General features: G+C 39.6%; 3 protein-coding genes and 1 long non-coding RNA gene across 9 annotated transcripts; 2 read left to right on the forward strand and 2 right to left on the reverse strand.

Annotated features, from left to right (window-relative positions):
- On the reverse strand, nucleotides 4,797-5,787 carry LOC110431861. The gene is made up of 3 exons (XR_002449328.1): nucleotides 5,538-5,787; nucleotides 5,327-5,459; nucleotides 4,797-5,051 (listed from the first exon to the last, which is right to left on the reverse strand). It is a non-coding gene; the product is annotated as an uncharacterized LOC110431861 (long non-coding RNA).
- On the forward strand, nucleotides 7,473-17,258 carry LOC8059260 (pre-mRNA-processing factor 19). Its single transcript, XM_021450711.1, has 18 exons — nucleotides 7,473-7,746; nucleotides 7,851-7,936; nucleotides 8,035-8,106; nucleotides 9,381-9,443; nucleotides 9,981-10,067; nucleotides 12,818-12,959; nucleotides 13,040-13,158; nucleotides 13,412-13,528; nucleotides 14,240-14,335; nucleotides 14,413-14,472; nucleotides 14,560-14,634; nucleotides 15,153-15,257; nucleotides 15,338-15,454; nucleotides 15,549-15,626; nucleotides 15,709-15,805; nucleotides 16,053-16,104; nucleotides 16,662-16,732; nucleotides 16,819-17,258. The coding sequence occupies exons 1-18, from the start codon at nucleotides 7,734-7,736 to the stop codon at nucleotides 16,947-16,949; spliced, it is 1,581 nt and encodes a 526-aa protein (XP_021306386.1). The 5' UTR covers nucleotides 7,473-7,733; the 3' UTR covers nucleotides 16,950-17,258.
- Nucleotides 18,252-24,236, forward strand: LOC110431847 (54S ribosomal protein L19, mitochondrial). Of its 3 annotated transcripts, none has more exons than XM_021451533.1 (2): nucleotides 18,252-18,276; nucleotides 23,492-24,236. In XM_021451533.1, exon 2 carries the CDS (start codon nucleotides 23,503-23,505, stop codon nucleotides 23,968-23,970), a length of 468 nt encoding a protein of 155 aa, XP_021307208.1. In that variant the 5' UTR covers nucleotides 18,252-18,276; nucleotides 23,492-23,502; the 3' UTR covers nucleotides 23,971-24,236. The 3 variants fall into 3 exon arrangements, with proteins under 3 accessions (XP_021307208.1, XP_021307210.1, XP_021307209.1); XM_021451535.1 differs by lacking the exon at nucleotides 18,252-18,276 and adding an exon at nucleotides 22,408-22,577; XM_021451534.1 differs by lacking the exon at nucleotides 18,252-18,276 and adding an exon at nucleotides 22,413-22,598.
- On the reverse strand, nucleotides 24,551-27,067 carry LOC8070504. 4 transcript variants are annotated; one of them, XM_021451529.1, is made up of 8 exons: nucleotides 26,890-27,067; nucleotides 26,642-26,759; nucleotides 26,482-26,525; nucleotides 26,139-26,249; nucleotides 25,714-25,752; nucleotides 25,523-25,615; nucleotides 25,321-25,439; nucleotides 24,551-24,956 (listed from the first exon to the last, which is right to left on the reverse strand). In XM_021451529.1, exons 1-8 carry the CDS (start codon nucleotides 26,973-26,975, stop codon nucleotides 24,832-24,834), a joined length of 735 nt encoding a protein of 244 aa, XP_021307204.1. In that variant the 5' UTR covers nucleotides 26,976-27,067; the 3' UTR covers nucleotides 24,551-24,831. The 4 variants fall into 4 exon arrangements, with proteins under 4 accessions (XP_021307204.1, XP_021307206.1, XP_021307205.1 ...); XM_021451531.1 differs by lacking the exon at nucleotides 26,139-26,249; XM_021451530.1 differs by lacking the exon at nucleotides 25,714-25,752.

Below are 27,428 nucleotides of genomic sequence, written 5' to 3' on the forward strand. Positions count from 1 at the left end.
TGTAAGAGTATTTTGATACTAATAAAAAAATAAATTACATAGCTTCTCTGGAAACTGCTTGACGAATTTATTAAGCCTGATTAATCCGCCATTAGCACATGTGGGTTACTATAGCAGTTATGACTTATGACTAATTATGGGCTAATTAGACTTAAAAAATTCGTCTCGGGAATTACAACGAAAATGTATAATTAGTTTTTGTTTTCGTATACATTTAATGCTCTATGCATATGTCTCAAGATTCGATGTGATGGATAAAAAGTTTTTGAGTTGAGAACTAAACAAGGCCTAATTTAGACATAAATGATTCTCTATTTGTAGGGGCGTCTCAATATTCAGCCGCATCTATAAATCAATTTATATGGTGGCTCAATATCCAACTGCCCCTACACATGACGTTTATCTGTAGGGGCAACTCAGTATTCAATCACTCCTACAAATTAATTTATAGGGACAGGTAGATATTGAGTCGCCCCTAAAAATAGATGTCAAATATTTAAAATAAAGTACTAAAATTTAAATTTTTAGAAATAACCTTGATAGAGAAATGACCAAAATAAACTTTATACACCTTGAGAAGCTATAGAATTTTGTAATTGACAACTTTTTTTATTTGAATTCATTTTGTTAAGGAAAATTATGTTTCAATTTATCCAATTTAAAATTTAAAATTTTCAAACGACCTCGGATGGAGAAATGATCAAAATAAACTTTGTAGATATTGAGGAGTTATGAAATATTATAGTTGGCAACCTTTTGATTTGAAGTCATCTTATCATGCAAAACTACGTTTGAATTTCAAAAATTTAAAATTCAAATTTTTCAAATGACTTCGGATGGAAAAACTTCCTAAACGAAAAGTGCAGCCCTCAAAAAGTTATGAAACTTTCTAGTTGGTAACTTTTTTATTTGAAATCATCGTGATAAGCAAAAATATATTTGAATGTCTTAAATTTGAAATTCAAATTTTGTAAATAGCCTTAGATGGAGAAACTCTCTAAATGAAAATTATAGATCTCAAAAAATTATAGAACTTCATAGTTGATAACTTTTTTATTTGAATTCATTTATGATCTCAAACAATCAATTTACACCCACATGCCCCACGGGCCACGGGCCGCGGTGGACGTGCTCTCGCGCTGTACCTATCCGAAACATCAGATTGGCTTCGTTTAATGTGTGCTGGAGCATAGCAGCTAGGGCCTGTTTGGTTCCCTGCATCCGGCTGGACCAGGCTGGCCGGATGCAGGATGTGGCTGTTTGGTTGCGTGCTCGTCTGGTTGAGTCAGGCTCTGCTCATGCAGCAGCCACCTCGTAGCCAGGCTCACAGAAACGAGCAAATCGACCGTTTCTAGCGAGCCTGGTTGGCTGGATGCAGCTGTTTCTCTTCTAATAATGGTATTAGTGTATGATTAGTAAATATTAAGTGATATTAAGATGTTTTAAAGATGTTTAACACGTAGTTAGATAAAATAAGACTTTAGAAGTGTATTTTTATAAAATAAAAATCATAATCATAACTTTATAATATTTTTTATCTCATACGACATATCTTCGTACAGGCAACCAAACAACATCTCTTTTCAGCCAGGTTAAGTCGATACAGTCAACCAAACACAACAGGGTTGCATGAACTTGGCCTGTCCCATGTGAGCCTGGCTCCCATATGTCAACCAGGCTCTGGTAGTACGCGAACCAAACAGCCCCTATGTTTAAGTCACTATTTTCAAAATGAAAACTTGGGGGTATTATTTTATAATGTGGGAATAAAAATATTTATGTTTTTATTGAAATGTAGACATTTTTGAAACGCAAAATATGGGAATGAGAACATGAGTTATGTTTCCGTTCCAGGCTGCTATAAGCGCCGGAGTGTTCTCGTGCCCTGCACTGTTGTCAATCGGCGGGGGGGGGGGTCTACTAATAAGCGTGGGCTTAGGACACTCACAATGCAAGACTCTATCATAGAGTTCAAGACAATTAATTATATATTATTTATGTTATTTTACTGATGTGGCAGCATATTTATTAAAGAAAGATGTAGAAAAAATAAGACTCTTAAGTCCACATTGTTCGAGATAATAAATAACTTTGGACTATATGATAGAGTCTGCATTGTGAGTGCCAATGCAAGACTCTATCATAGAGTCCAAGACAATTAATTACATATTATTTATAGTATTTTGCTGATGTGGCAGCATATTTATTGAAGAAAGAGGTAAAAAACATAAGACTCCAAGTCTTATTTAGACTCTAAGTCCACATTGTTCAAGGTAATAAATAACTTTAGAATCTATGATAGAGTCTGCATTGTGAGTGCCCTTAGGGCAGTCCCAATGGGGTATTTATGGTGGTTTCTATGTCTATTAATTAGTTTGACAACTTACTATTTTATTGATGTGGCAAAAGAATTAATGAAGAGAGAGGGTAAAATGAAGAAACAGTTTCTTCTGCACGAAACCGAGTCGACGCTGGCACCAATGCAACAAGAAACAATGGAAACACTATTGAGACTCGAGTAGTTTCCATCCAGATCCAGTGTGTCGCCGCCGCAAGCAAGCAAATGTCACGCGCTCGCCCTTCGGCTCATCCCGCGCTCGCTTCCGCCTTGGCCTCACCATTTTCCCTGTGCTGCTACCGCCGTGTGGCCCTGCTGCCTGCCCGGCGCACCGAGCCAACGGCGCGGCAGGCTAGCGGCGAGGGGGCCGGAGCAACCACTCTGCGCACCTGCGTGGATGTGCGTAGCCCCTGCTCGAGGCGGCGACGCTCTTGCTGCTACTCCACTGCCTCCCCGCTTGGCTGCCTGCTTGATTCACTACCAAAATGGTAGAGTTCTCCTAGTATTTTAATTAGTTAGTAATAAAACACTACCACTAGTCAAAACACTAGGGAATCCTCACTAGGAGGTATTTACTAGGAAAAGTTTATACTAAAATTTGAATGCTAAAACACTAGGAGAACCCCACACTACTAGAAGAAATTAAAAAATCTAGTTATGATTCGAGCAAGCGCATACTTACTCCAGCAAGGGCATACTCACCTTTGCTAGCTTTCTTTGCGCTTTCTGCTTGATGAATGCATCCGTGTCAATTGATTCTTCTCCTCATTGCTTGATGTTCGTTTCCAAAAATAGTTTGGGAGTCTGCAAGTTTTAGTTGCTGCTAAATGCTAAAACCAGTGTTGCTACATATTATCTTTATTTCAGATTGATTTTATTAATTAATTAATATATGGTTCTGGAAATATATATTAGTTGCTATTTGATAGCATATGGTTCTGGAAAGTGTGTTGGACTGCAGCAATTTTGCTGTTTCTTTGTCATCGTGTGTTCTGAAAACATTTTGATACTATCGTATGTTCCGAAAATATGTTGGCTACAGAAATATTTGCCACAGTTGATCTACCTCTTTTTTTCTGTATTTATGTTAGGTCTTGTTTAGTTCCAAAAATTTTTGGGAAATCGACACTGTAGCATTTTCATTTGTATTTGATAAATATTGTTTAATCATGGACTAACTAGGCTCAAAAGATTCGTTTCGTCAATTCCGACCAAACTGTGTAATTAGTTTTTATTTTCGTCTATATTTAATACTCCATACATGTGTCTAAAGATTCGATGTGACGGGGAATCTGAAAAATTTTACAAAATTTTTTGGAAACTAAACAAGGCCTTATCGTTTGTATAAACACTAGTATAGAAACTATAGATTGAAAATAATTATTTCTATTAACATTAATTACTCTTTTTCTCTCTTGGAAACTACTCCTAGAAATTGTCCATTGAGACTGCCCTTAGGGCACTCTCAATGCAGAAACCATCATAGTTTCTATAGACATTAATTATAGTGCCACCTAAGCATTTTGCTGATGTGGCAAGAGAGCTATTGAAAAGAGAGAGTAAAAATCATACAAACTGGGTCTAAGTTAGAAACCATGTCTACACAAAATTCAAGACATGAAGTCATATGATTGGTTAAGAATGGAGAGGGAATGAATGTGATTGGGTAAAAAAATATTCTATAGAAACTATCCGGACAATAATTTCTATATATAGTGTCTATAAAAAATTAATACGTATAGAAATTATATGTAGTTTCTAGCATTGGGAGTGCCCTTAGGGCACTCACAATGCAAGACTCTATCACAGAGTCCAAGACAATTAATTACATATTATTTATGATATTTTGCTGATGTAGCAGCATATTTATTGAAGAAAGAGATAGAAAAAATAAGACTCCAAGTCTTATTTAGGCCCCGTTTAGTTCCCCAGTACTCACCAAAAAATTTTCATCCATCCCATCGAATCTTTGGACACATGTATGAAACATTAAATATAGATAAAAAATAAACTAATTACACAGTTTGGTTGAAAATCGCGAGACGAATTTTTTAAGCCTAGTTAGTCCATGATTAGCCTTAAGTGCTACAGTAACCCACATGTGCTAATGACAGATTAATTATGCTTAATAGATTTGTCTTGCAGTTTCCAGACGAGTTATGTAATTTGTTTTTTTATTAGTTTCTAAAAATCTCTCCCGACATCCTTCCGACACATCCGATGTGACACCTAAAAATTTTTCATCTCCAATCTAAACAGAGCCTTAGACTCTAAGTCCATATTATTCAAGATAATAAATAATTTTAGCCTCTATAATAAAGTCTGTATTGTGAGTGCACTTATACTCACGGGGAGATGTCACCGGGCATCCTACTCTGGTGCCGGTAACAATTATGCTCAAGTACCCATACTCGGAATCTCCGAAGAAAAATCACAGCCGGCGGTGGTGAGAATGTGGTTATATAGGGAGAAGGGTTTTGCCCTGCCCAAGGCTTTGTTTAGTTCTAAGACGAGATGTTGGCATATATTTGAAGTACTAAATATCTATACCCAATAATACTAAAGAAGTAAAATTTCAGCCTTTTTCTTGGTCTGGAATTTTTTCGTCTGGTCCTTCCGTTCTGAACTCGTAGTATTAGAGGTACACGTCTGCGTTCGATCCGGAGGTTCCAAGCCATCTGCCCATCCAGCGGAGGGAAGCCGCCGCAAGTCCCTGTATCAGTAATGCATCTCTTGGTCACTTACAAAATCCGCCTCAAGTCCAAATACATCTAAAACCAAGTCTGAATATAGAGAAAACACATAAAGATCCATAATCAGAGGCGTAGAATCCGCATCAAGTCCAAATACATCTGAAATCAAATCTAAATACAGAGGAAAATGCATAAAGATCCATAATCACAGGCTCCAAAACATGGATTTGAAGATTTCCAAAATATACGAAGAGCAAATCTGGCACCATAAAATTTTCGTCCAGCGCCTAATCACCTGTATAGTGTCGGTATCCTTTTTCTTTTCGTTTTGGTCTCTATTCCTTCTCGCTGCTTTCACGGAAGAAGTCCGAAGAGCTCCTAATCAGAATCATGAAAGGGATTCGCTATTTTTCCCAACTAGATATCACCTTCAATTAAAACTCCGTAAATTCGTATAGCTATAGATCATAGAACAATAGAGAACATATACGCTCCTGCTCACCTACCTGAGCGCTCGGCGTGAGCAGAGGGGTTGTTACCATCACTGGAGAAGGAGCCGTCGTGTGTGGCTGCCAAGGCAAGCGAGAGTGCAGCTATGGAGAAGGAAAACCGCGGCCAAGGTGCGCGGGCCGTGGGGCGCAGCGGCAACCAAGCTGCGCGGTGTACGGAAGTGGGAGCGACATGCGCGGCGGACGAAGGTTGAAGAGAGACGCAGATAGACGGGAGATATGTCCGCATGCGACGCTTCCACAAGTTCATAAGGTGCTCTCAAAAAAAAGTTCCCGGAATAGGTTGGAAAAGAAAAGGAAGAAAGAGAAAATAAAAGAAAAATAATAAGGAAAGCAATAAAGGTATGTTTTTTTTCAAAGAACTTGGTTTTTCTGGCTAGATTGTTGTTCGACTCCATTGGGTTTTTGAGCCTAATTATTTCTCCATATTTCTCCAATCACGTGGTGTTTTTTTTCTTATATAAATAAACTATAAAAATAAAAAACTTATAAACTATTTATCTTTCTCTTAAAACAAAAGATTGACACTATCAATGATCTAGCTGTAAACTCTAAATCTTGAACAGTCTACTGTGATTCTAAATAAATTATCCCAAAAGATAAACCAATCCTGAATATATCAACACTAACTCATTGTCGACTTTAATGAGAGATTAGTTTACATATTATTCGAGTCCTCAAATAAAGTCATGGAGCATGATATTTAACCATGATACTATGAAAATTAACGATATAATATATTTTGTCTAAATACTTTTCTTTGCAACGAGAGGAAAAAAACAACAAAGATTGTATTGTAACTGGATGCAGCCTTAATATTACATTCTCATATTATGGTCAACATTAACTTATATTACGGTCATAGATTTAAAATTCTATAGAAAGAATAAAACATAAATTTACATGTACCATTTACGTTGTTGTGCCATATGAACGTGTGATAGATTTTTCTCCCGTTGCAACGCACGGGCAAATTTGCTAGTAGACTAATAAAAAAAAAACAAATTACATAGTTTATCTGAAAACTATGAGATAAATTTATTAAACCTAATTAATCCGTCATTAACACATATGGGTTACTGTAGCAGTTATGGCTAATCATGGGCTAATTGGGCTTAAAAGATTCGTCTCGCCAATTACAACCAAAGTGTGAAATTAGTTTTTGTTTTCGTCTGCATTTAGTGCTCAATGTATGTGTCTAAAGATTCGATGTGATGGATGAAAATTTTTTAGATGTGAAACTACCTTGTTTAGATCTAAAAACTTTTTGGATTTTGACACTATAACATTTTTGTTTTTATTTGACAAACATTGTCCAATCATGGAGTAACTAGACTTAAAAGATTCGTCTCGTGATTTACAGATAAACTGTGCAATTAGTTATCTTTTTTATCTATATTTAATATTTTATGTATTTGTCGCAAAATTCGATGTGATGAGAAATCTTATAAAGTTTTAGATTTTTGGGTGCATCTAAACAAGGCCGCCCAAGTCTCCAATAGCAGGCGCGAGTTAGACACACGATATTATAGAGTAGACAACGCTAGAATACATAGGAATATAGATCATATAGATGCTAGGTGGCGTGGCATCTTGGTTGGTATTTGGCCTTTGGTCACCGGTCACCACGCTGTCAACCGTGATCCGGTTGCCGTGCCAACTGCCAAAGCACGACGCGTCTTCCGTGCTGCGATTCTGCTGGGAGGGCCGTCGTCTCTTGTCTCCGCGGAACCAGAACCCAAGGGACTACATGGGCCGAAATGTTTTGAACGGGCCACCAGTGGTTGTCGCCAAGGAGTTGGGCTGGCCTTACAGCTCATCCCTGGGCCCACCCCATACGAGGCCTACGAAGCCCATTGCACCCGCCTGCAGCTGCAGGCACCGTGAAATTCTCAAGGGCATGCTTGCAATTTTCTGCAAGTCCAGACCGCCATCGCAGTCGCCGCACCCGGCGCCAACGAAGAGGAGGGGCTAAAACGGAAAAGAACCCCGGATGACAAAAATTTCCCACTCCACTCGAGTTAGAACCCTAGCGGCAAAACCTTTGCTCCGTCCCGCCGTCCGCCTGCTCCCGTCCCCGCCGCCGCCGGCGCCGCCACCCGGTATCCGCCGAGGAGGTCGCCGCCCGGGAGGCTGCTCGCGGCGCCGCGCTCTCTCCCGCGCCAGCAACCTTCGCCCTCCCCGCCCGCCGCCATGATCTGCGCGAGTAATGCCCCTCTCTCCCTGCCTCGCATCTCTGCTTCTCCTAACCCTAGCTTCTCTGATCCGTCGCTTCGCGAGCTAACTCGTCCCGTGTCGCTTCTCCCGTAGTCTCCGGCGAGGTGCCGGACGAGCCGGTGGTGTCGAAGAAGTCGGGGCTCCTCTTCGAGCGGCGGCTCATCGAGCGCTATGTTGAGGTCCGTAGCTCGGTCTCAGATCTCTCTCTGCGATTTTTTTAGGGAAAAATGTTTGTGGCTAAATTCATGTCGTGATGGCGATGCCCACGACATTGCAGGACCATGGCAAGTGTCCCGTCACCAAGGAGGACCTCACCATGGATGATATCGTGCCGGTCAAGACCAACAAGGTATGGCTTCTTTGCTGTGCTAATAAGCTGTTGCAACAAAGTTTTCAGTAGAATGTGTTGTGAACTGTAGAGTATCAGTAGCCGTTTGTGTCTTGTAAAGTTGTAATGCTGCTCTCCATACTAACTAGGAGGATTCCCCGCGCGTTGCCGCGGGTATGAAGAAGGAATATAAATAGGTTAGAATGTGTATTGCCTAGTCGGACAACTTGCATGTTCATAGAAATAGGTGACTTGCTGATGTGGACATTACAATTGCATGAGCTAGTGGAATTTAATTGTGTGTGATAGTGGATTGCCTAGTTGGATAGCTTGCATGTTGAGAGAAATAGGTAGTGGGGTTTTGCTTTATAAGAGTATAAGATAAGATAAGATTGAGGGTGGTGGCAAGGAGATTAGTATCACTAGCCAATTTGTGTTTTGTGAGGTTGCTCTCGATACTTCTTGAGCAAGGCGTCGAGGAGATCCCCTGTCCTCATATGAGGAAACAAAATTACACAATAGTAATCATTGAAGTAATGACAGCAGCATACTATACACTATTTAAGTAGGTATAAAAGCCTTATACACCATGCATCTAAAATTGAAAAGATAGGACATAAATGTTACAAGGGTAGGGGGATCAATTTGTTTGTAGCCACTGCATAATCTTTTGTCTAAAAGAAGTCATAAAAGGTTGTGAGGTTAGGGATCAGTTTGTCGCCACTGCATAATCTTTTGTCTATTGATATTTTCATTAGTTGGGCAGTGTTTTCACTTTAACTGCCCAGATATAGGTGGAAAAAATGATTAAGGGTTTTAGTTTACCTTCATAGGTGACTATAATAATATACATTGTCAATCCTAGATCCATGTTAGCTTCTTTTGTGTTTTCTTTTCCCATGATGTTAGAACAACCTATCCAGTAGCTGAAAATGACATATGCTCAAGTTGTAGTTCTTTTGCTATTTGCAATGCAAAAATTATTTCTAAAAATCCAAACTTATGAAGTTTATGAAATAACTTCTCCCCATTTTTTACCTTCTCCTTTAAAAGTTAAAACGTTAGATTACTATACTGATGAAGTTTCAATAACTAAATTAGTATATATTCTTTTGAATCAATGGTGGTATTTGATTTTGTGCACTGCACTTGTACTTTTGCATCCACATTGATTAGTGTATCTGATTAGGACAACAACATTTGTCCTATATTCATTAATTACCCTGATAACCTAAAGTATTTTATTACTGCTGTCCCAATCTGCCAAAACTCTTGAAGAACTCCATTCGTTGCAGGTCGTGAAGCCCAGGCCTTTGCAGGCTGCAAGCATTCCGGGACTCCTTGGGATTTTTCAGAATGTAAGCGGTTCCAACCTTTTCCAGTTATCTTTTCTGAGCGTATTTTAGAATATCTAGAATTTATTATGAGGTGTTGAGAACCTTTCTTCCATTGTTTTTGTTAAGTGTGGTGTTATCGAGGTAGGTAAAAGCGCAAAAAGTGTGTACCAATGTATGGCACAGCATAACTGTCTGAAGCCACTCTGGCTGCAGCGCACTTGTTCAGGCATGTGCCTATCTGGGCTTAAGTGTAAAGTGTCACGTGCATTTTTTTGCGCCTTGTTCCTAAGGCGATTTGAGGGCTTTGGGTCTCAAGTGTGTTTTCCACTTTTGGTTGCACTGGGTGTTATATTTGAAACTTGAAAGCGAACCTGATAGTTGACCTTATTTGAAGAATACAATTGAAATACTTTGATGGTTCTTACTTCTATGAATGCGTTGAATCATCATGGTACTTAATATCTCTGTGATCCATATCATTTTTATTGTGGCCTGTCCAAAGTTTTGAATCATGATTCTCTAGCTCTTATCAGAACTTGTTTTTCCTGAATTTTGCAGGAGTGGGATGCTCTCATGCTTTCTAATTTTGCTTTGGAGCAGCAGCTTCACACAGCAAGACAAGAACTTAGTCATGCGCTCTACCAGGTCTTCCATTCACCTTTGCATATCTCTGTATCCTGTTTATGTTATATTACAATTTGTTGGCACCTGCACACAGGCACCAGGTAAGCAGACCCTGCTCACCTTCCCTCTTCCTCTCCCCTGACCCAAGGTAGAAGATGAGCCGAGCTCAGGCACACACACACACACACGGTTTCAGTCTTGGCTGAAACCTGAACCCAGGAAATATGTGGCACTTGAACTGCCTTTGCTTCATTGCATACATGGTGTATATATACAAGCCTTGTACCAACTATAAGGTACACAAGGCATGGCTGGGTACAGCCCCAACTACTCCTAGTACACTGCATACATCATCCTCCTACCAAGTATGGCTGATGTATGGTTCTACCAACTACTGTACTAGAGTGGCCTATTGCCATACTCCTATGTGACCAAGAGCTAGCCTATTGCCTGCCTATGATCATTAACAGAACAAGAAAGGTTTAGCTGCAGATTATGTCTTACACAATTTGCTTGGAACAATTTATCAATATTTGATTTCAATGTTCAAGAAGGTGCTAGGCGCTTTCTAGGCGCTGACCCATAGCCTAGGCGTTTTTCTAGGCGTTTTGTCAATCAGCGAACTAGCTAGGCTATACATTCAGTCCATCAGTTATTTAGTTTATCAGCTATACATTTAGAGTTCAGGCAATCACGGAATCACAGACACATACATGCAGCCAACAAAGGATTCAGTCAAATAAGATAACAGAGGAGAGGAGCAAGCCTCAGATTCAGTCATTCAGACAAATAACAGGCTTCAGATTCAGTCATTCTCATTCCAAAGAACACAGAGGAGAGGAGAGGGGAGGACAGACTGGCAGGGGACGGTTTGAGAGGAGTGCCCGGTGTGTGGGGGGGAGCGCCCGGCAGGGAGGAGCAAGTCTGACGGGAGGGTAGCGCCGGAAGGAGTGTGTCTGGCGGGGTGGGGAGCGCTCGGCGAAGAGGACCAGATGCCAGGCGGGAAGTGCGTCCTCTCCCTCTTATCCTTCCCATGTGAGCTTGTTTTCCTGCAGCCGAATCCAGCTGCGCACGCACGCTCGCCGCGGTGTCCACCTGCGCACGGGAATGTTTTGTGCTCTGGCCTGCTGTGGAAATTTTATTGCGCGCTCGCCCGCTGTGTCCGCTTCCGCGCTGCCTTGAGCGCCTGAGTGCCGCCGAATTGCCGCCTTGGCGCCGCCTTTTGCCTAGATGTCTGCCTACCCAGTAGGCCAGTTGGGAAGCCATTGCCTAGCAACTAGTCATGCCTAGGTGGGCACCTAGCGTCGCCGTTTGAACTTTGTTTGATTTTATATAGCATAGCTAAAGTCTTCAATTTTGGATTTCGATATGTCAAGGGTTTGTATTCGAGCTTCTTCATACCTTTGTAGCTGGAAAATGGTAGATTGAGGTTGAATATACCACTTCACTTAAGTTCTCATTGTAACATTAGGTGTGCTATGATGGCGAGTCGTTAGGTAGCTGAACTATGCTTCCTGGCTCGTTCTAAAATGACTTTTTTGAATCTGGATTGGTAACTCCAAATTGTAATTTATATTTTTGATAGTAAAAGCTCGTCCCTCTGTTGATGAAAAAAGTGCAGAACATTGCCACAAGCCCAAAGCTTACTCTGACTGGTAGTTTGTACTAGAATGCATTTTTCCTTTAAGGGCATGTTTGGATACATGGGCTAATTGCTAGCTAGCTAAAAATTAGTTCTAGTGCATCCAAACAGGAGCTAATAGGTGGGCTAATTTTTAAGCTAAGTCTTCAACTAGTTGTTAGCCAACCATAGCTCACTTGGGCTAATTTTTAGCTCCAGTTAGTAACTAGCCATGTGTATCCAAACAGGCCCTAAATATGATAAAATTATAGTGATATATTTTTTCCTTTATATGCCCACTTTCTTATTACTGATAGAATTTTTTGCTCCATTTAAAGATCAGATGTTATAGAATTCTTTCTCAACTAAATGATATCTTTCAGTGTTCCAAAAGGTGCTATTCTGCGTTCTCTGCTTATGTGATGGGTGTGGGGTACCATGGAACCCGGGGGTGTGTGTGTGTGTGTGGGGGGGGGGGGGGTGTTAGGCGGTACTGTAGATGTTTCCCGCGTGTCAGCAGCCTGACAAGCCGCCCTCAGTGGCCGCTATGTTTAGATCCACCCAGGGTGGTACGCGTGAGGGGGTAGGGGACTTCAGGTGATGTCAGAGGAGGCAGGTATGTCGAGCGGCTGTGGAGAAGAGGGGACAGTGAGTGGATTAGGCAAGGACTGGGGGCGGCAGGCAACGTGGGGGAGGCAGGGACTGGGCGCGGCTGTGGAGGAGGTTGGGGCAGGTGGTGGCAGGGGAAACACGGACGTTGGGCAGCAGAGATGGGGACGGAAGGTGGTGGCGCCGCTTCGAGTTGCGAGTCTGTGCAGAGCTGGGAGCAGCACATGGATAAGGTGGGAAGGGAGGGTAGGGATAAGGCTTGCTCTTCAGACTTCGGCTTCGGCTGCTTTCATGGACCTTTCTATGTAACTCTTGGCCCACTGGTATCCTGTTTCTAAATTTCTTTTTAGACTTTTAGATGTAATATGTATGGCTATGCAATGCCTAGGTGTGCCTAGGCTCTAGGCGGAGGGTCACCGCCTACATATCGCATAAACATTCTGTAACCTTGATATTTTGGTTGTACATTTTTTTTTTGAAAAATAGAAAAGAGGAATATCTGGCAACTGATTTGTTTAGTTTGCCTTTTTGTCTCTTTCAGCATGACGCTGCCTGCCGTGTTATAGCCAGATTAAAGAAGGAAAGGGATGAGGCTAGAGCACTTTTGGCTCTAGCTGAGAGACAGATTCCTGCATCAGTTCCAGGAGCTGCTCCTGTAGCTGTTGTTTCCAATGGAAAAAGAGGTATCAGCTGTTTGATGTTCTGCATCTAAATTGATATTTCAAGTTTTAGGTATCTCATAATTCATCTTTGTTTGGTACAGCAATGGAAGATGAAATTGGCCCTGACGGGAAGAAGATTCGTCCTGGTATCAACCCTGTCATGATTGATGAACTTACAGAGTGTAATACCATGCTTTCAGCACAGCGTAAGAAAAGACAGGTATGTGTTGTGCTCCATATTCAGCATTAAAAGTTAAAATAAGGTCTGAAACATTAGTTGCGGTAGCTGTACTTCATAAAAAAACTGAATTCTCTAGAGTTAGTTTGCTTCATGAGCTTGCCATGCATCAAGTTATTTTGACTGTAGATTACATGTTAACGAGCTAGTTCCATATCCTTCGACTGTAGTTTAAGCTTTAGTTGCATGTTGTTGAGTTAATTACTATGGAGTAATTGCTTCTGTTTTCTCTCAGGTTCCTCCAACTCTGGCACCGATCGATGCACTCGAGAGATACACTCAAATCTCCAGCCATCCCCTTCATAAGACAAACAAACCAGGCATTTTGTCCATGGATATTCATCCTTCAAAGGTTAGTTTGTTTGTATCTCTTTGCTGTAATGGAACATAAATTGATCGCTTATATCTGGCGGTGATGCATTTTAATCATGGGCAAATTAGCGTCCCACACATGACTGTTTATATGCTTCAGAATCCTTGTTTTAGCTGGCATAATTAGTAGGGATGAAAATGTTACGGATATTTTCTGACCGTATCCGAGTCTGAATTTGTTTAGAGGTTTAGAGCTGTCCGTATCCGAGTCCAGATATTCAACATCCGATACCATATCCGTATTTGTATCCGAATACTCAAATCGTATATTTATGATGTCGACATCCAATCATATCCTATCCGGCATGACTGACACTATCCGTATTCGAATCCAAAGCCGACCAAAAATATGAAAACAAATGTAATATCAGTGATGTCTGTTTGTAATTAATTAGCTTTAAGAGGTTAAGGATGATTTGTGCCCCATTCATTTCAAGTGTAATTTGCCTGGATATATCTCTGTAGTCTAAACAGGAAAACCAGTGAATTGTTCTTGCAAGAGCCTTCTCAGAAAATATTGAATTATACCAAATCATATTCACAAGTTTTCAGTTATCATTAATTCACCATGATTATTGATGTAGTTGTAGCTTTGATGGGAACCACGTTTTATTCAACTTTAGTGAAGTTAAATTGATGTAGAATTTCATTCTATTTATCCAGTTACCTTGTTCTTGTCATGGATTCACAGGACATTGTTGCAACTGGGGGTATCGATACAAATGCAGTACTCTTTGATCGGGCATCTGGTCAAATCTTGTGCACGCTTACTGGTCACTCGAAGAAGGTATTTCCCCATTATGATATTGAATTTTGCTGTATCTTCTATAATTTCAACATTGTACTTTCACCTTGATTACACAGATAACCACTTTGAAGTTTGTTCCACGGGATCAACTCTTTGTAACTGGATCAGCAGATAAGGCAATTCCCATTTACCATAGGTTTAAGTAACCACTGGAATAATAGGTCATAGTAATTACATTACTGATTTATTTGCAAACGTTGCAGACTGTTCGCATTTGGCAGGAGAATGAGAATGGGAGCTATAACTGCGTTCATACATTGAAAGACCATACTGCTGAGGTTAGTATTTTGGCGGCCAGGATCCTATAACACTTGCATTCTTAATTCTACGTATTTTCCTAACGTATTTTCCTATCTTTAGACGAATGGTTTGCCCAGACAGCTATTAGTATGCTAAGCATAGATATATATTCCTTTGCATTCTGATTCCATTCCTGGCTTACAAATTTACTTTTATTACTTTGTATGTTTAATAGTTGAGTCTTTTTTTTTTTGTGTACGAATGATTTATCAGAGGTGGAATTTATATTGTAAAATAAAATTGCAAAATATTTTCTGATGGATGTTTGTAGTATGCTTCTATCAAAAAGTATAAGTATCTTCTTTTTTCACCAAATATTCTTGGTTGTTGCACACTTAACTGTTTTGGCTCATTTGCGTGATTACAGAAATGTGAAATGCTCCCAATCTTCTTCATCTTCCGTACTTTTATAGTATAGCAGTGCTTAGTGCCTACAGTCTTAACTATCAATAGTCTTGTTATTAAAAAGCCCAATTTTGTTTTTGTAATCTCTTAGGTTGAGGCTGTTACAGTACATGCAACTCAGAAGTATTTTGTGAGTGCTTCCAAGGATAACTCGTGGTGCTTCTATGATATGTCAACAGGATCTTGCCTGACACAGGTTTCCTCCCTCACACACATGCACACATATTCATACTACACATGAGTATGCATACCAATGTGCATGATTATTTTTATCAGGTTGGCGAGGCTTCAGGACAAGAGGGATATACATCCGCGGCTTTCCATCCAGATGGTCTTATCCTTGGAACAGGAACTACTGATGCTGTTGCGAAAATTTGGGATGTGAAGACTCAGGTGTGATTTGGTACTATGGTATCACTTTATTCAAGATTGTTTTTAGGTGATCATGCTCTTGAAACATGTCTGATAATGACATCTCTATCTGTAGTCAAATGTTGCAAAGTTTGAGGGGCATGTTGGACCAGTCACTGCTATGTCTTTCTCTGAAAATGGTTACTTCCTAGCGGTACGTAATTTAGATAAAAGCCATGTGCACAATGTTAAATTTATTTAGTTTCTACTTTCTAATATTTGCCATCACTTTGCAGACTGCTGCTCATGATGGTGTCAAGCTTTGGGATCTTCGGAAATTGAGAAATTTTAGGACCTTCTCTCCCTATGATTCGGACACGCCAACCAATACGGGTAAGTAGCTTGGCTGTGAACAGCAAGAATGGTGCACATGCTTGCATTTGCATATGTATAATTAGAGCTTCTGGAGAGGGTCATTTGATTTATGAAATCCACTATCGACTTGTTGCCTTGATACTGTATTGTTCTTTTGTTTGGATCTGCTTCCTGTAGAATTATTTGTTCTCTTGTTAACTGGATTTTTTTTGGTTCTTAAGAGTGAGTTTAATCATATGATGCATGACATTTTTTCCCCCTGCAGTGGAATTTGATTTTAGCGGAAACTATCTTGCCATTGGTGGTTCAGATATAAGGTATGCTCTAGTAACTTGTAATTACTGGTATTTGAGAGTTCAAGAGTTTCCTGGCAATGTTGTCGGGGATTCCTATGTGTAAATCTATAAAGGGTATATAGACCTCCACTTTGCATGCTGGTTACTTGATCGCCTAGCAATCACTTAACTGAGCATTGTTAGATGTTTGCTGCACTGCATTTGTTTCAACTATCCTGTTTCAAATTATTTGTTTAAACGGTGTTATTTTCAAATTTGTTGCTTTTGGTGTGTAGTATGATTTTGCTTATTCCACAAGAGATGTTTGAAATGCTACTGTTCCTTGTGTCGACTAGCAAAGCAACATGCATCATTGATTGGTTTCTGTCTGGCAGTTGTAAACTTGACAGACAATGCAAACCATTTTCTTGTATCTGCACCATAATATGAACTCCTTGGTGATGGTCTCATTATATTGTAATATGAGTCAACAAATCTTCCATTGATGTACTCAGTATTATATATACCTAGCATAAAGTTTCTGCATTACAGTGAGAATGATCCCTCCTAATAGTGATGGACTCCTGATTGTGTCTTAGGGTCTACCAAGTAGCTAATGTTAAGAGCGAATGGAATCTTATCAAGACATTACCTGATTTATCAGGAACAGGTATGCCCCTCTTTTGTCTCTTGGTGCCAGTCCTTAGTTCTTGGAGCACACATTGACATGGTGTTGTGACATTTGTCCTTCCACAGGGAAAGTAACTTCCGTAAAGTTCGGAGCAGATGCTAAGTACATTGCTGTAGGTTCTATGGACCGCAATCTGCGGATATTTGGCCTCCCTGGAGATGACCAAATGGAGGAATCAAACACAGCGGCCGAGTGATGGAAATCCATGGTACCTAATTTGTTTTTTCTGCTATCCTCCGCATTGTATTCTGATGATGGATAAGACTGAGTGGACATGGATACATCACCATCACAAGAGGGAAGGGTCCTGACGGGGATTACTGGTTTGAGCTTCGGTCTTTGTAAACAAGCTGTGACATTATTGTATTGTAGGCCTTACTAATTCTTCTGATGAGGATACAATTTGTTTTGATGAGTACGATGCTAAACAGCAAAGTTCTCTGCGTTGATTCCAGTGATTCAAAACAAACTACTTGCTTCTCAACTTCTTTATTACATAGGTCAATGGAAGCACTGTCAGACGCGCTCATGCTGAGTGCCGTGATGTGTGAGATTGGTTGTTTTTCGTTTCCGAGTTTCGTAGGTTGTACGCGTTTATGGATCAATAACAGATTAGCTGCTAATCTTGTTATGTCTCTGCATTTGGCCATTGGTCACTAACGAGAGACGATCCTTGGCGACACACCGCTAGTGCTTGTGCATCTGGAAGTCTACAAAGTCTGAACAATTTCTATGTACAATGAGCCAGAAACCAGTTATCTTGTGCCTATAGAAGTCTAGAAAGTCTGAACGACTTGTACGTAGAGAGCAGGAAAATCTGTTAACTATTTGCGTGTCTGTATTTTTACTGCCAAGTATGAATGGAAATGGGATGTAAGAGAATATTACTGCAAAGTAAGAACAGAAAGGCTAAACATGGTCAGGGACACATCTGGTCTAGAACGGACGGAACCAAGTAACCTACTCGTAATTAAGTACATTGGTCTTGTCATGTAGGTGGTTTCACGTAGTGTCATGTAATTTTAAGATGACTTAATAGACTATGAATAATGGTTGTTTTTTAAGGTGTCTTGTAGTGATTCACAATTTCTTAATCTATATATAGAATAAAGTAAAGTTGTGAGTCATATGGTAACAACTCAGACAATAGTAGAATAGTTGTATAATACTAAATTTTAGCTGCTTGTTTCATGAAACAACGATCTCTTTCTCTCTCCTCTCTCTTTCCACCACATCAAAAAAAAAAAAATTACGAGAATCGAATAATCAAATCTCAGGATGTAAACAGGTTGGGTTGGACCATTCGGTAGCTGGCCCGACCCAATAAAACGAGGCCAATGGGCCATGAGGGCCGGCCTCAAATCAGAATTGGGCCAGTGAAGGTTGGGTTAGCCTCGGCGCCGCTTCATTTCGATCTGAGCACGGGAGTCCCCGGAATCGTGGTCGTTGTACTCGCCACCCCCGCGAGCTGGGTTACAACTTACAAGACGGTAGCGAGCGCATTCAACTTCAGATCCGTCAAGGTGAGTGACCTTCTGCTCCTTCATACTTGCCCTCTTGCTCTTGGCATTTCTTGTTGTCTTTCCCTAGATCCTTCTCGCCATTTCTTGCTGCTCATGCGTTGTGGGAAGACCGGAAGACATGGCCACGCGAGGGCCGATAGGGAGGAGGTCAGAAGGATGTGCGGAGGATCGCTGGACGGAGTGCCGTCGCCGCCATATTCTTGCTCTCAGTTCGGATTTAACTGGTTTGGAATCGGGATGACAAGAGCGTATTTATCTGAGTTCGAATTTAACTAGTCGGCAATTGGCCCAAAGTTAACTGCGAATATAATGTACAGGCAGCATCTATGCTTGAGGTCTCGGACCCTATAGAGTTTCAATGCCTATTGGATTGCTATCTAGGAGTAGTCCTGTAAGGGTGTGTTTGGTTCCTTTTGCTAAATTTTAGCCAACTAATTTTAGTTATTTTTTAGTAGCTAAACTTTCAAACACATTGATTAAAAAGAAGCTAAAATACTTTAGTCTCACTAATCACGCAAAAGTAGCTAAAATAGTTTTAGCTAGCTAAAATTTAGCAATGGCAACCAAACAGGCCCTAAATATCAACACCAGGGCATTGCTTATTAATGCCATTCTTTGGTAGCAAAAAACGTAGTTAGTTTGATGCATATGGCTCTGCTAATTTTGACTGTCAAATTAGAACTTCATTACTGCATAGCGTCATCACTTCAGGCCTAGCTTTACCATCCGGCAGCATATCTGCAGTACCAAATTCATACTTTTTTCAGTTCCTATCAGCCATGATAGAATCATAAGATACAAGAAACGATTTTATGTATTTTTCTAGATCAGAAACATGTATGATGAAGAAGGCCAGAAGGGGGAATTAAACTGACTATACTTAGTTTTCTAAGATAGTTCATAGTGATTAGTTCTGCTACCTTATGTGTTGAGTCGATGCACTGTTGGAGGAGGAATTTAGGATACTTGTACCTTGTCGCTTTGCTTGCTTTTGCAGTATGATTTATTGGTATACCTGATACATGTAGAGTACTTGAAGCTCAACTGGTGCAAGGTAGGACAGAGCTAAGCTAGTTTCGTATTGACGCTATAGTTGTTTGCCGGCTAGCTGGCTGTGACTTTGTGAAAAGAGCATCATGTGGATTTATTCAGTGTTATTTAGGGTAAGTTTTTTAAAAAGCACAAGCTGCACAAATTGAAATGCTAGATCAGAGTGACGATTCCTGATTTTATTAGGTTGGCAGTGACGATTCCTGCTTCTCCTGTTGTGTCCAAATGAATCTCCATGTCTTGATAATCAGCACCCACCATCTTCATCCTTTGTATTTCATCCTTTGTATTTAATAATCTGATCTTTAGCCATTGGTTATGTTCAGAACTTCAGATACAGTGTGAACTCGCTAGTTCTTTTAGCATGGATAGATTAATTTCATTGTGCATCAACCATTCCTTTATCTCGCTATGACCTTTAAATTTGACTCATGATGCCTTGTTCTTTTTAACTATGCTTAAATCTATGTCTCATGATGTCTTGTTCACATAACAGCAACATTGCATCAACTATTCAAATCAATCAATTGTCCACCTCACCTAGGAGCGCACATGAAATGGAAACCCACTTAGAATCTTAAGATCAAAATCTCTATTTTTACTTCTTTTGTTTACATAAAGAGAGCTCTCATCGGTTAAGAGTTGGTAAGGTGCTCGATACACTCTGGATTCTGGAACCCTCTAACCACATTGCTGGCTCAACTTATGGGCTACTCAGGCCTTGTTTAGTTCGCAAAAATTTTCAAGATTCTCCATCACATCGAATCTTTGGTCGCATGCATGGAGCATTAAATATAGACGAAAATAAAAACTAACTGCACAGTTTACATGTAATTTGTGAGATGAATCTTTTGAGCCTAATTACTCCATGATTAGACAATATTTGTCAAATAAAAACGAAATGCTACAGTAGCCAAAAACAAAAAATTTTGCGAACTAAACAAGGCCTCAATTTTGGAAGAATTGGAAGATAAAAGTTGGAGACAGTGTGTAGTACTATAACTCTGATTTAGGTCATTTTACCATCAGACATAATTTGGAAAAAAATTGAAATATTGAATTTCAAATTATGAAAAGTTAAAACAAGTTTTTGAAGCCTCAAATGATTTTAAATGGAAAAGTCGCCAACTAAAGTTGTATAAATCTCTTTGAGTACTACAACTTTTATATAAAATGTATAAAACTCATTTTCAATCAACTTAGTTTACAAAAGTTACAACTTACAAATTTATTATGTTTCACCTATTTTTAAAGATGGACCAGAAAAGTCATCAACTAAAGTTGTAAATCTCTTCGAGTACTACAAGTTTTATAAAATGTATAAAACCCATTTTCAATCAACTTAATTTAGAAAAGTTACAACTTAAAAATTTATTGTGTTTCACCTATTTTTAAAGATGGATCAAATTAAATCAGTATTTGTCTTGTATAGATATTTTGTGATAGGAATTCCTTTGTGATATATAGTTAACGATAGTCAGTTTTAAATGACTGGGCCCTGCTTTGATCTCAAAAGTTGCATTCGGGCCCGCTTTAGCCCCAGGCAAATTCAGGTCAGTTAACTTAATTCAGGTCAAAAGTAGCATTCGGGTCCGTTTTAAACTAGATATATGATGACTACTTTTTTAACTTTTGATAACTCACTTGGTGACTTGGTATGTATAGAATAAACACAAGTCTATATATATATATATATTTATAGCTTTATGATGGCAACCTTCAACACTTTTCTATATGTTAGAATATCTCTTGTATTTATCTATTCTCCGTATATTTCTTATTACATAAAATATCAAGATTTAGAGTGTTCTATATTATTTGTGTTCTGTTCCATAAGATAATAAGAAGGAAAATATGTTGCATCCCCATCATTTTTTCTGTTATGATCATATTTCTTTCCTCTTAATAAAATATTGCTTTTTCTACTCTAGAAGTTGTTTCTAACCTAAAAATATATTTTACTACAAAGGGGTAAGTAAAAAGATGTTCTACCTATAGAAAATAAGCCATTTGTTCCATAAAGAACAACTAATGTCACGTAAGAGTGGCAACATTTCTAATTTATTAATTATGTAGCATTGTTATTTGTACAATACTTTTTCGAATGCATAATTGTTTTATGGTCAATCTTGTCATGCGAAGCCTTCTTTTACTCTTGTCTCATAACTATGTATATCTTTTCAACTTGTATACCTTTTTTGAGTTGGAGCTTTTCTATAGACTTAACGCCTTTATATGCCTCTACTGTCTTTGTGCCTTGCGGATAATAAAAACTCAATTAGCTAGATTTTTTTAAGGTTGATAAAGTGTGATGATTCTAACACATGAAAGTGTTTTGCAACATAATTATTCACTTGGTTGAAAAAATATGGCTAAAAGTACTATTCACTGATTTGTTGTGAGAGAAAAATATTACCGAATGGTTGGCAGATTTGGTAGATAACCCCAAGCGAACAGGGTGATAATCGTTAACCTGTTACAACATAAAAATCCTTAGTATATTATAGAATCACAAGAGAGTTCTAGAAAAACTCAAGTTTTTCATGACATATTAAAGTGTCAATACTCTTTATTAGTTCTCGTTGGAACATGATTTTTTTTAACGAGTTCATACTTTTTTTATTGATGATAGCAGTGTTCCTAGTTCATCAAAACTATTGTTTCATGTTTAGTAGCACAAAAATATTTCATCTTTATTTTGGAAATTGTCAGAAAGAGAAATTTATATTTTATTTTAGAAAAAAGTTGTTATCTCTTGTTGGTTTGTGAAATTAGTATATTTTCTTGTGAAAATAACCTCTAGCTTCAATAGAAAAATATTCAACCTTAATAAAATATAAAAAGTTCCACTTACTTATTTATAATATACTATATATTAGCCATTGATAGCGTCCAATAAAGAGAATAGATATAAAATTTCTGTCATGTTATTTTAAATATATGTTTTACTGGCCTAATGTCCAATAAAGAGAATAGATATATTAAATCAACGAGAATGTAAATTTAAAAGGGAGAGAAAGAAAAATAAAAAAATACAAATTTTTCAAATGAGAAAAAACGGCCCACGAGAAGCTCGTCCGCTTTTTTTTTTTTCCGCCGTCGCTGCATCGCTCTTCGCTCCTCCGCCTCCTCCTCCTCTCTCTCTCTCTCTCTCTCGCTCTCGCTGCCAGACGACTGTTGGGCCGCCGCCGCCGCCGCCGCCCTAGGCCAGGTGCTGAGGGGTCTCTTCGCCGGCGACGAGCACCCACCAGGTACTACCACCCCTTCACCAGGTACTACCACCCCTTCTCTTCCCTCCCCTTATGCTGTGCGAAGCTGAGCACCGAAACCCTAACCTAAAGCTATTTAGCTATTTGATTGACAATCCTCGTAACTTCGAAGTTTTTGCAAAAATTATTGGGTTTACATGTGTACACCCATGCCCCTTTACTGGATCCGGAGTCTTCATCAACACCGCTTTGCCTTTCTAGAGTTCAGTTCGGAGTTCTTGTATCATATAGATCACGGATGACCAGAGATCATGCCCAGGGATTGTCATTTCTGTTATTTTGATCTGTACAAAATGTCTCATCTTCCCATTTCTCTTGCTTGTAGAAAAAATAATATGATTATGCTACTGCTTACAGAGGAAGCGGTGTGCTGATGTCACTGGCTAACTCCTCTTGCAAATTCGACATACAGTATGTCTCTAATTAGAGGTCCTGTTGGCTCCGCCTTGAGTCATGTATTCAGTAAAGGAAGCAAGCCAAGTTAGGTTACTATTTGATCAGACAGTTATTATATATCTGAAGAATAACATCTTTCCTTGAAAGTTAGAATATTATTTCTGTTTGAAGGTTTTTACGAGTGATTGACTGATGCTCTTTGCGCTTGCCATGCGGTATTTCTGTCTTTAGGTTCATTGTACTAGATGATTTTTTTTGTCTTTTCCTAAAAGATGACTAGTTGAACTTGTTATTTTCAACTCTGATTTAGATAACTCGACATCTGAGCTAAACTTGATTGGATCAAATTGTAAATGGAAATACAGGGCAGGCAGCTTCAGGAATTTTTCATGTAAAACTTGGTTCTTAAAGGCACTAGGCACTTAGTGGGATGTCATTTTCAGCTACTGCTTCGTTGACTTATGTTGCACTGTTTGATGGAAGCTCTTGTTATAATGCAGACATACGGTGAATGATGGCAACTCTGAAAGATGCAGCAGCAAGGAAGCCTGTACTGGCAACAATCCGTCTTATTGTCCCAGCTGGTGCAGCCCGTCCTGCACCTCCAGTTGGCCCAGCACTTGGTTTCTATCGGCTCAATTTGATGGCTTTCTGCAAGGATTTCAATGCCAGGACCCAGAAATACAAGGCAGACACTCCAATGCAAGTCACCTTGACTGCCTACAAGGATAGCACCTTCGAGTTTGTGGTCAAGTCGCCCTCAGTATCATGGTTCCTCAAGAAGGCTGCAGGAATAGAAACTGCCAGCAGTCGCCCAGGGCACAGCAATGTGTCATCCCTCACTCTGCGCCACGTGTATGAGATTGCAAAGTTGAAGCAGGCTGACCCCTTCTGCAAGCACATGTCGCTTGAGGCACTGTGCAAGTCCATCATTGGCACAGCCAACTCCATGGGTATTGCAATTGTTAAAGATCTATGAGCAGCATGGTCAGCCTTTTAGTCATGAAGAATTCTGTGACATTTGTGTGTTCCTAGTTTTTAGTTGGTGCTGGAGAGGGTAGAACTCTTCTGTCTCACAGATCTTTCTGCCAGTGTCATGCCTTTCTAGGAGTATGAAACTCTATTATGCAGTTCCTGGCATAGCCTTCGGCTCAGCCTTTTTCTCTTCCTTTGTTCATTTTGTGACTTAACTGATACTATGTGGTTTTACGTTGGTGCTTTAAGTAATAAATTATAGTTTCAGTATCTTCCACTTCCACATGGATATGTTAATACTTTGCAAATGATTAAAAAAGTCATGATTGATGAGCTCATCAGGATTTTGCATAGAATGGCCTGGAATGCAGTATTTGTTGATAAGGTACATGTAGCTCGTGTTGTGCTTGCGCTATATATTTTTTATGTGCTTTACTTGAAGTTATCATGAATCATTCAACGGAAAAGCAGGCACCTGACAACTCAGTTGCTACTTTGTTTATGGCAAGAATTTTCTTAAAGCAAGATCTTGCTGCTTCGCTAAATAGTTATGAGGCACATGTAATCAATCCAGTTCAACAACATGAGCAATTCCTGAAATTCTGGGAAAATGAGGACACTGGAAATTTGTGGTACTCACTGAAGTTTAGCACAACATATCAAACCAGCTTGTGGGGTGGTGCAAATGCAAAACGCCCATATCAGCTAGAGGTGCAAATTTTCATATACAACCAACTCAAGCGCAGATGGGAGAACCATAAAAAAGGAAATTGTTGTTACAGTCAGTATGCAAAAAGCATAAAATTAACTGTTGGTTCCTATGATCCCTGTTGGGAACTGAAGTGTAATAGAAAAGAAAGAATTTTTAACTGCTGGTCTCTTCAAGAACAAGATATTGTAGTGCTATTGAGTATTTAGCTTTTCTTGCTTTCTTTGATCCAGTTTCTGGACTGCCAATGTTCTGAAGTATGTAGGATCCTTTGCCGTCACCTACGAAAAGGCAAGATACGTATAAACATGTTAACTCAAGCCATACCAAACCTACATTCGGTCGTAGACAAAATAATTGGAGGTAGCTCTACCTCTATTAAATAAAAGAAAATGCCACTTGCATTTTTGACAACAAAATGTGCAATTTTATGAAGACTGTTTGACAGGTAGTTTTGACATGTTCACTTGGGTATTTTAAGTTGAATACATAATACTATCTCCCAACATGCCTTTCTGCGTGAGTGCAAAATGTTCTACCATATCAAGGATTACAATTTTTGAGGTGACTAGTGGGAACACAAAAGGAGTTGCAAATAAAAATAAGAACTGAATAAAGAAGAGTAATGTCTACTAAAGGATTTACCCCGGATTGTGTATATGGAATCTATCCATCTCTGGTAAATGAACAAAGATCTTGGGGTATCATCTTGATGTACATCAGATAGTAATAGATTGCAAGAACCAAGGGTTCCAAGCTTTGCACTATGGAAGAGATTTAGATGGTTACTTCAAACAACATTCTGGTACAGAGATATTTCAAGATTTAGCATTACTGTGTCACTTACTTTGCATGCCCAATAGCATTGTAGCACAAAGCTAATACGCGCACCATTGCTAGATCTCGAGCCCTAGTAGTTCCATATCTTTGTTGGCAGCTCCTATGACAGTTTCAGCAAGGTCAGAGCTACCTACATACACCCAGAAAAAAATCTGCAAGTCTCAAATTTAATTTTACAGTGATGTGCTCGTGTATAACCTTTTTTGTATAGTGGGAAGTGGAACCAAACCAAAGTGCCTGTTAAGAGACTATGAAAATGAAATTGTAGTGCTATAAGGAAACGCTTAAAGTAAACAACTGATGGCAGTATCTTAAATGAAATATGCTGAGCTCTGAGACAATATTTATCTCAAGTAATCTGTACAAATGACTGGAGTATATAACATTGACAAATCAAGACAGAGTAGTACGGATCAAAGTCCCTATTTTCAGTCCGTCATCTGAATTTACTGAGAAGAAGAAAGGGCACATTTGAAGGTTGCTGCCGGTGTTTATTTATGTAACTCAAGCTATCTCAAAATCTCTATTTTCAGCAGCTGAACCTGATTTGCTGCCGAGTCATGAAGTCAACAATTTATGTAGATAAGTATCATTAACATCACAAGACAGAATGGAAATGACACCTTTCGGAGAAGAAATCTGCAAAATCGTCAACAATGACTGCAGCAGGGAAGTCGTCAAGAAGGTGAAATGCAGCAAAGTACTTTCTGATATCATCGACGTTTTCGATATATCTAGGACAAGAACACATAATTTGAGCATTAATTAGCCATCGCTGCATGAAATGGCTACCATTTTGACAAAACCTTACACGATATACAAGCAGAAGGATAACCAAGCAACATAATCAATGAAATACACAACTTTGCACATTCTTACACTATTCAGAATTTAAAATCATGGCATGGGATTGCAAAAACAAATATGCAGAACAAGAAACACATCCACGAGTCGAAGACCTCTTACTTGATTTGTATCCTCTGAAGTAAGCTCATCGATGGATCGACACCCTGAAATCAAAGTAGGTGTGGATTCAGAAACGAGGAACACCCATCCAGCACGTGCAACCTTCTGCAGCTTACTCCTCTCCCGCATGAGCAACGCTGCCGAGTAAACGACACCTCACCTGGGACAGGAAAGGGGGGTTGCTCTCCAGCCTCCCCTTGCTGCAGATGAAGACGACGCCGCGGCCACTCTCCGCCGCGCGGTTCACCGCGAACTGGAAGAGGAGAGAGGTCTTCCCGCTGACCTTGCACCAAAACAAGGGCACTGCTTGATCCGAGCGGGTACTAAGGTTGCTCCGGTTCGATCCCGGCGCAGCGCGTGCCAAAACGGCTAGTTTGAGCAGGGCAAGGTGAGCAATGAAGCGCGTACCAACACGGGGGGCCCGAGAGCAGGGTGATGCCAGTATTCGCGTCCCACCGTGGGGCGTTTGAAGGGTTGGAGAAGAACCTCTCCATCTTCGCTGGCGCTGCGGATTAGCCGATTAGCCGACGGGATGCGGTGCCCGGCGGTGCTGGCGAGATGTTCGACCGAATGACGACTCGTGCTCAACCTCGGTTTTGTAGTTTCTAATTTTTTTTTATAAAAAATGTCGGTTTGGACATTAGGCCTTGTTTAGTTCTCAAAACATCGAATCTTGCGGTACATGCATGAAACATTAAATATAAATAAAAAATAACTGATTGTACAATTTATCTGTAATTTACGGAACAAATCTTTTGAGCTTAGTTAGTCTATGATTAGACAATAATTGTCAAATAAAAATAAAAGTGTTATAGTTACGAAATTCAAAATTTTCCGCGAACTGAACAAGGGCCTAAGAGTCTCTTGTATGAGAATATGTCTAAAAATTAAACACTGCTGGCTACTATAAAAAGTACGGTTTATAAGATAAACTAACGGATTCTAAA

Source organism: Sorghum bicolor, chromosome 1 (genome assembly GCF_000003195.3).
Source record: "Sorghum bicolor cultivar BTx623 chromosome 1, Sorghum_bicolor_NCBIv3, whole genome shotgun sequence".
Lineage (NCBI taxonomy): Eukaryota > Viridiplantae > Streptophyta > Magnoliopsida > Poales > Poaceae > Sorghum > Sorghum bicolor.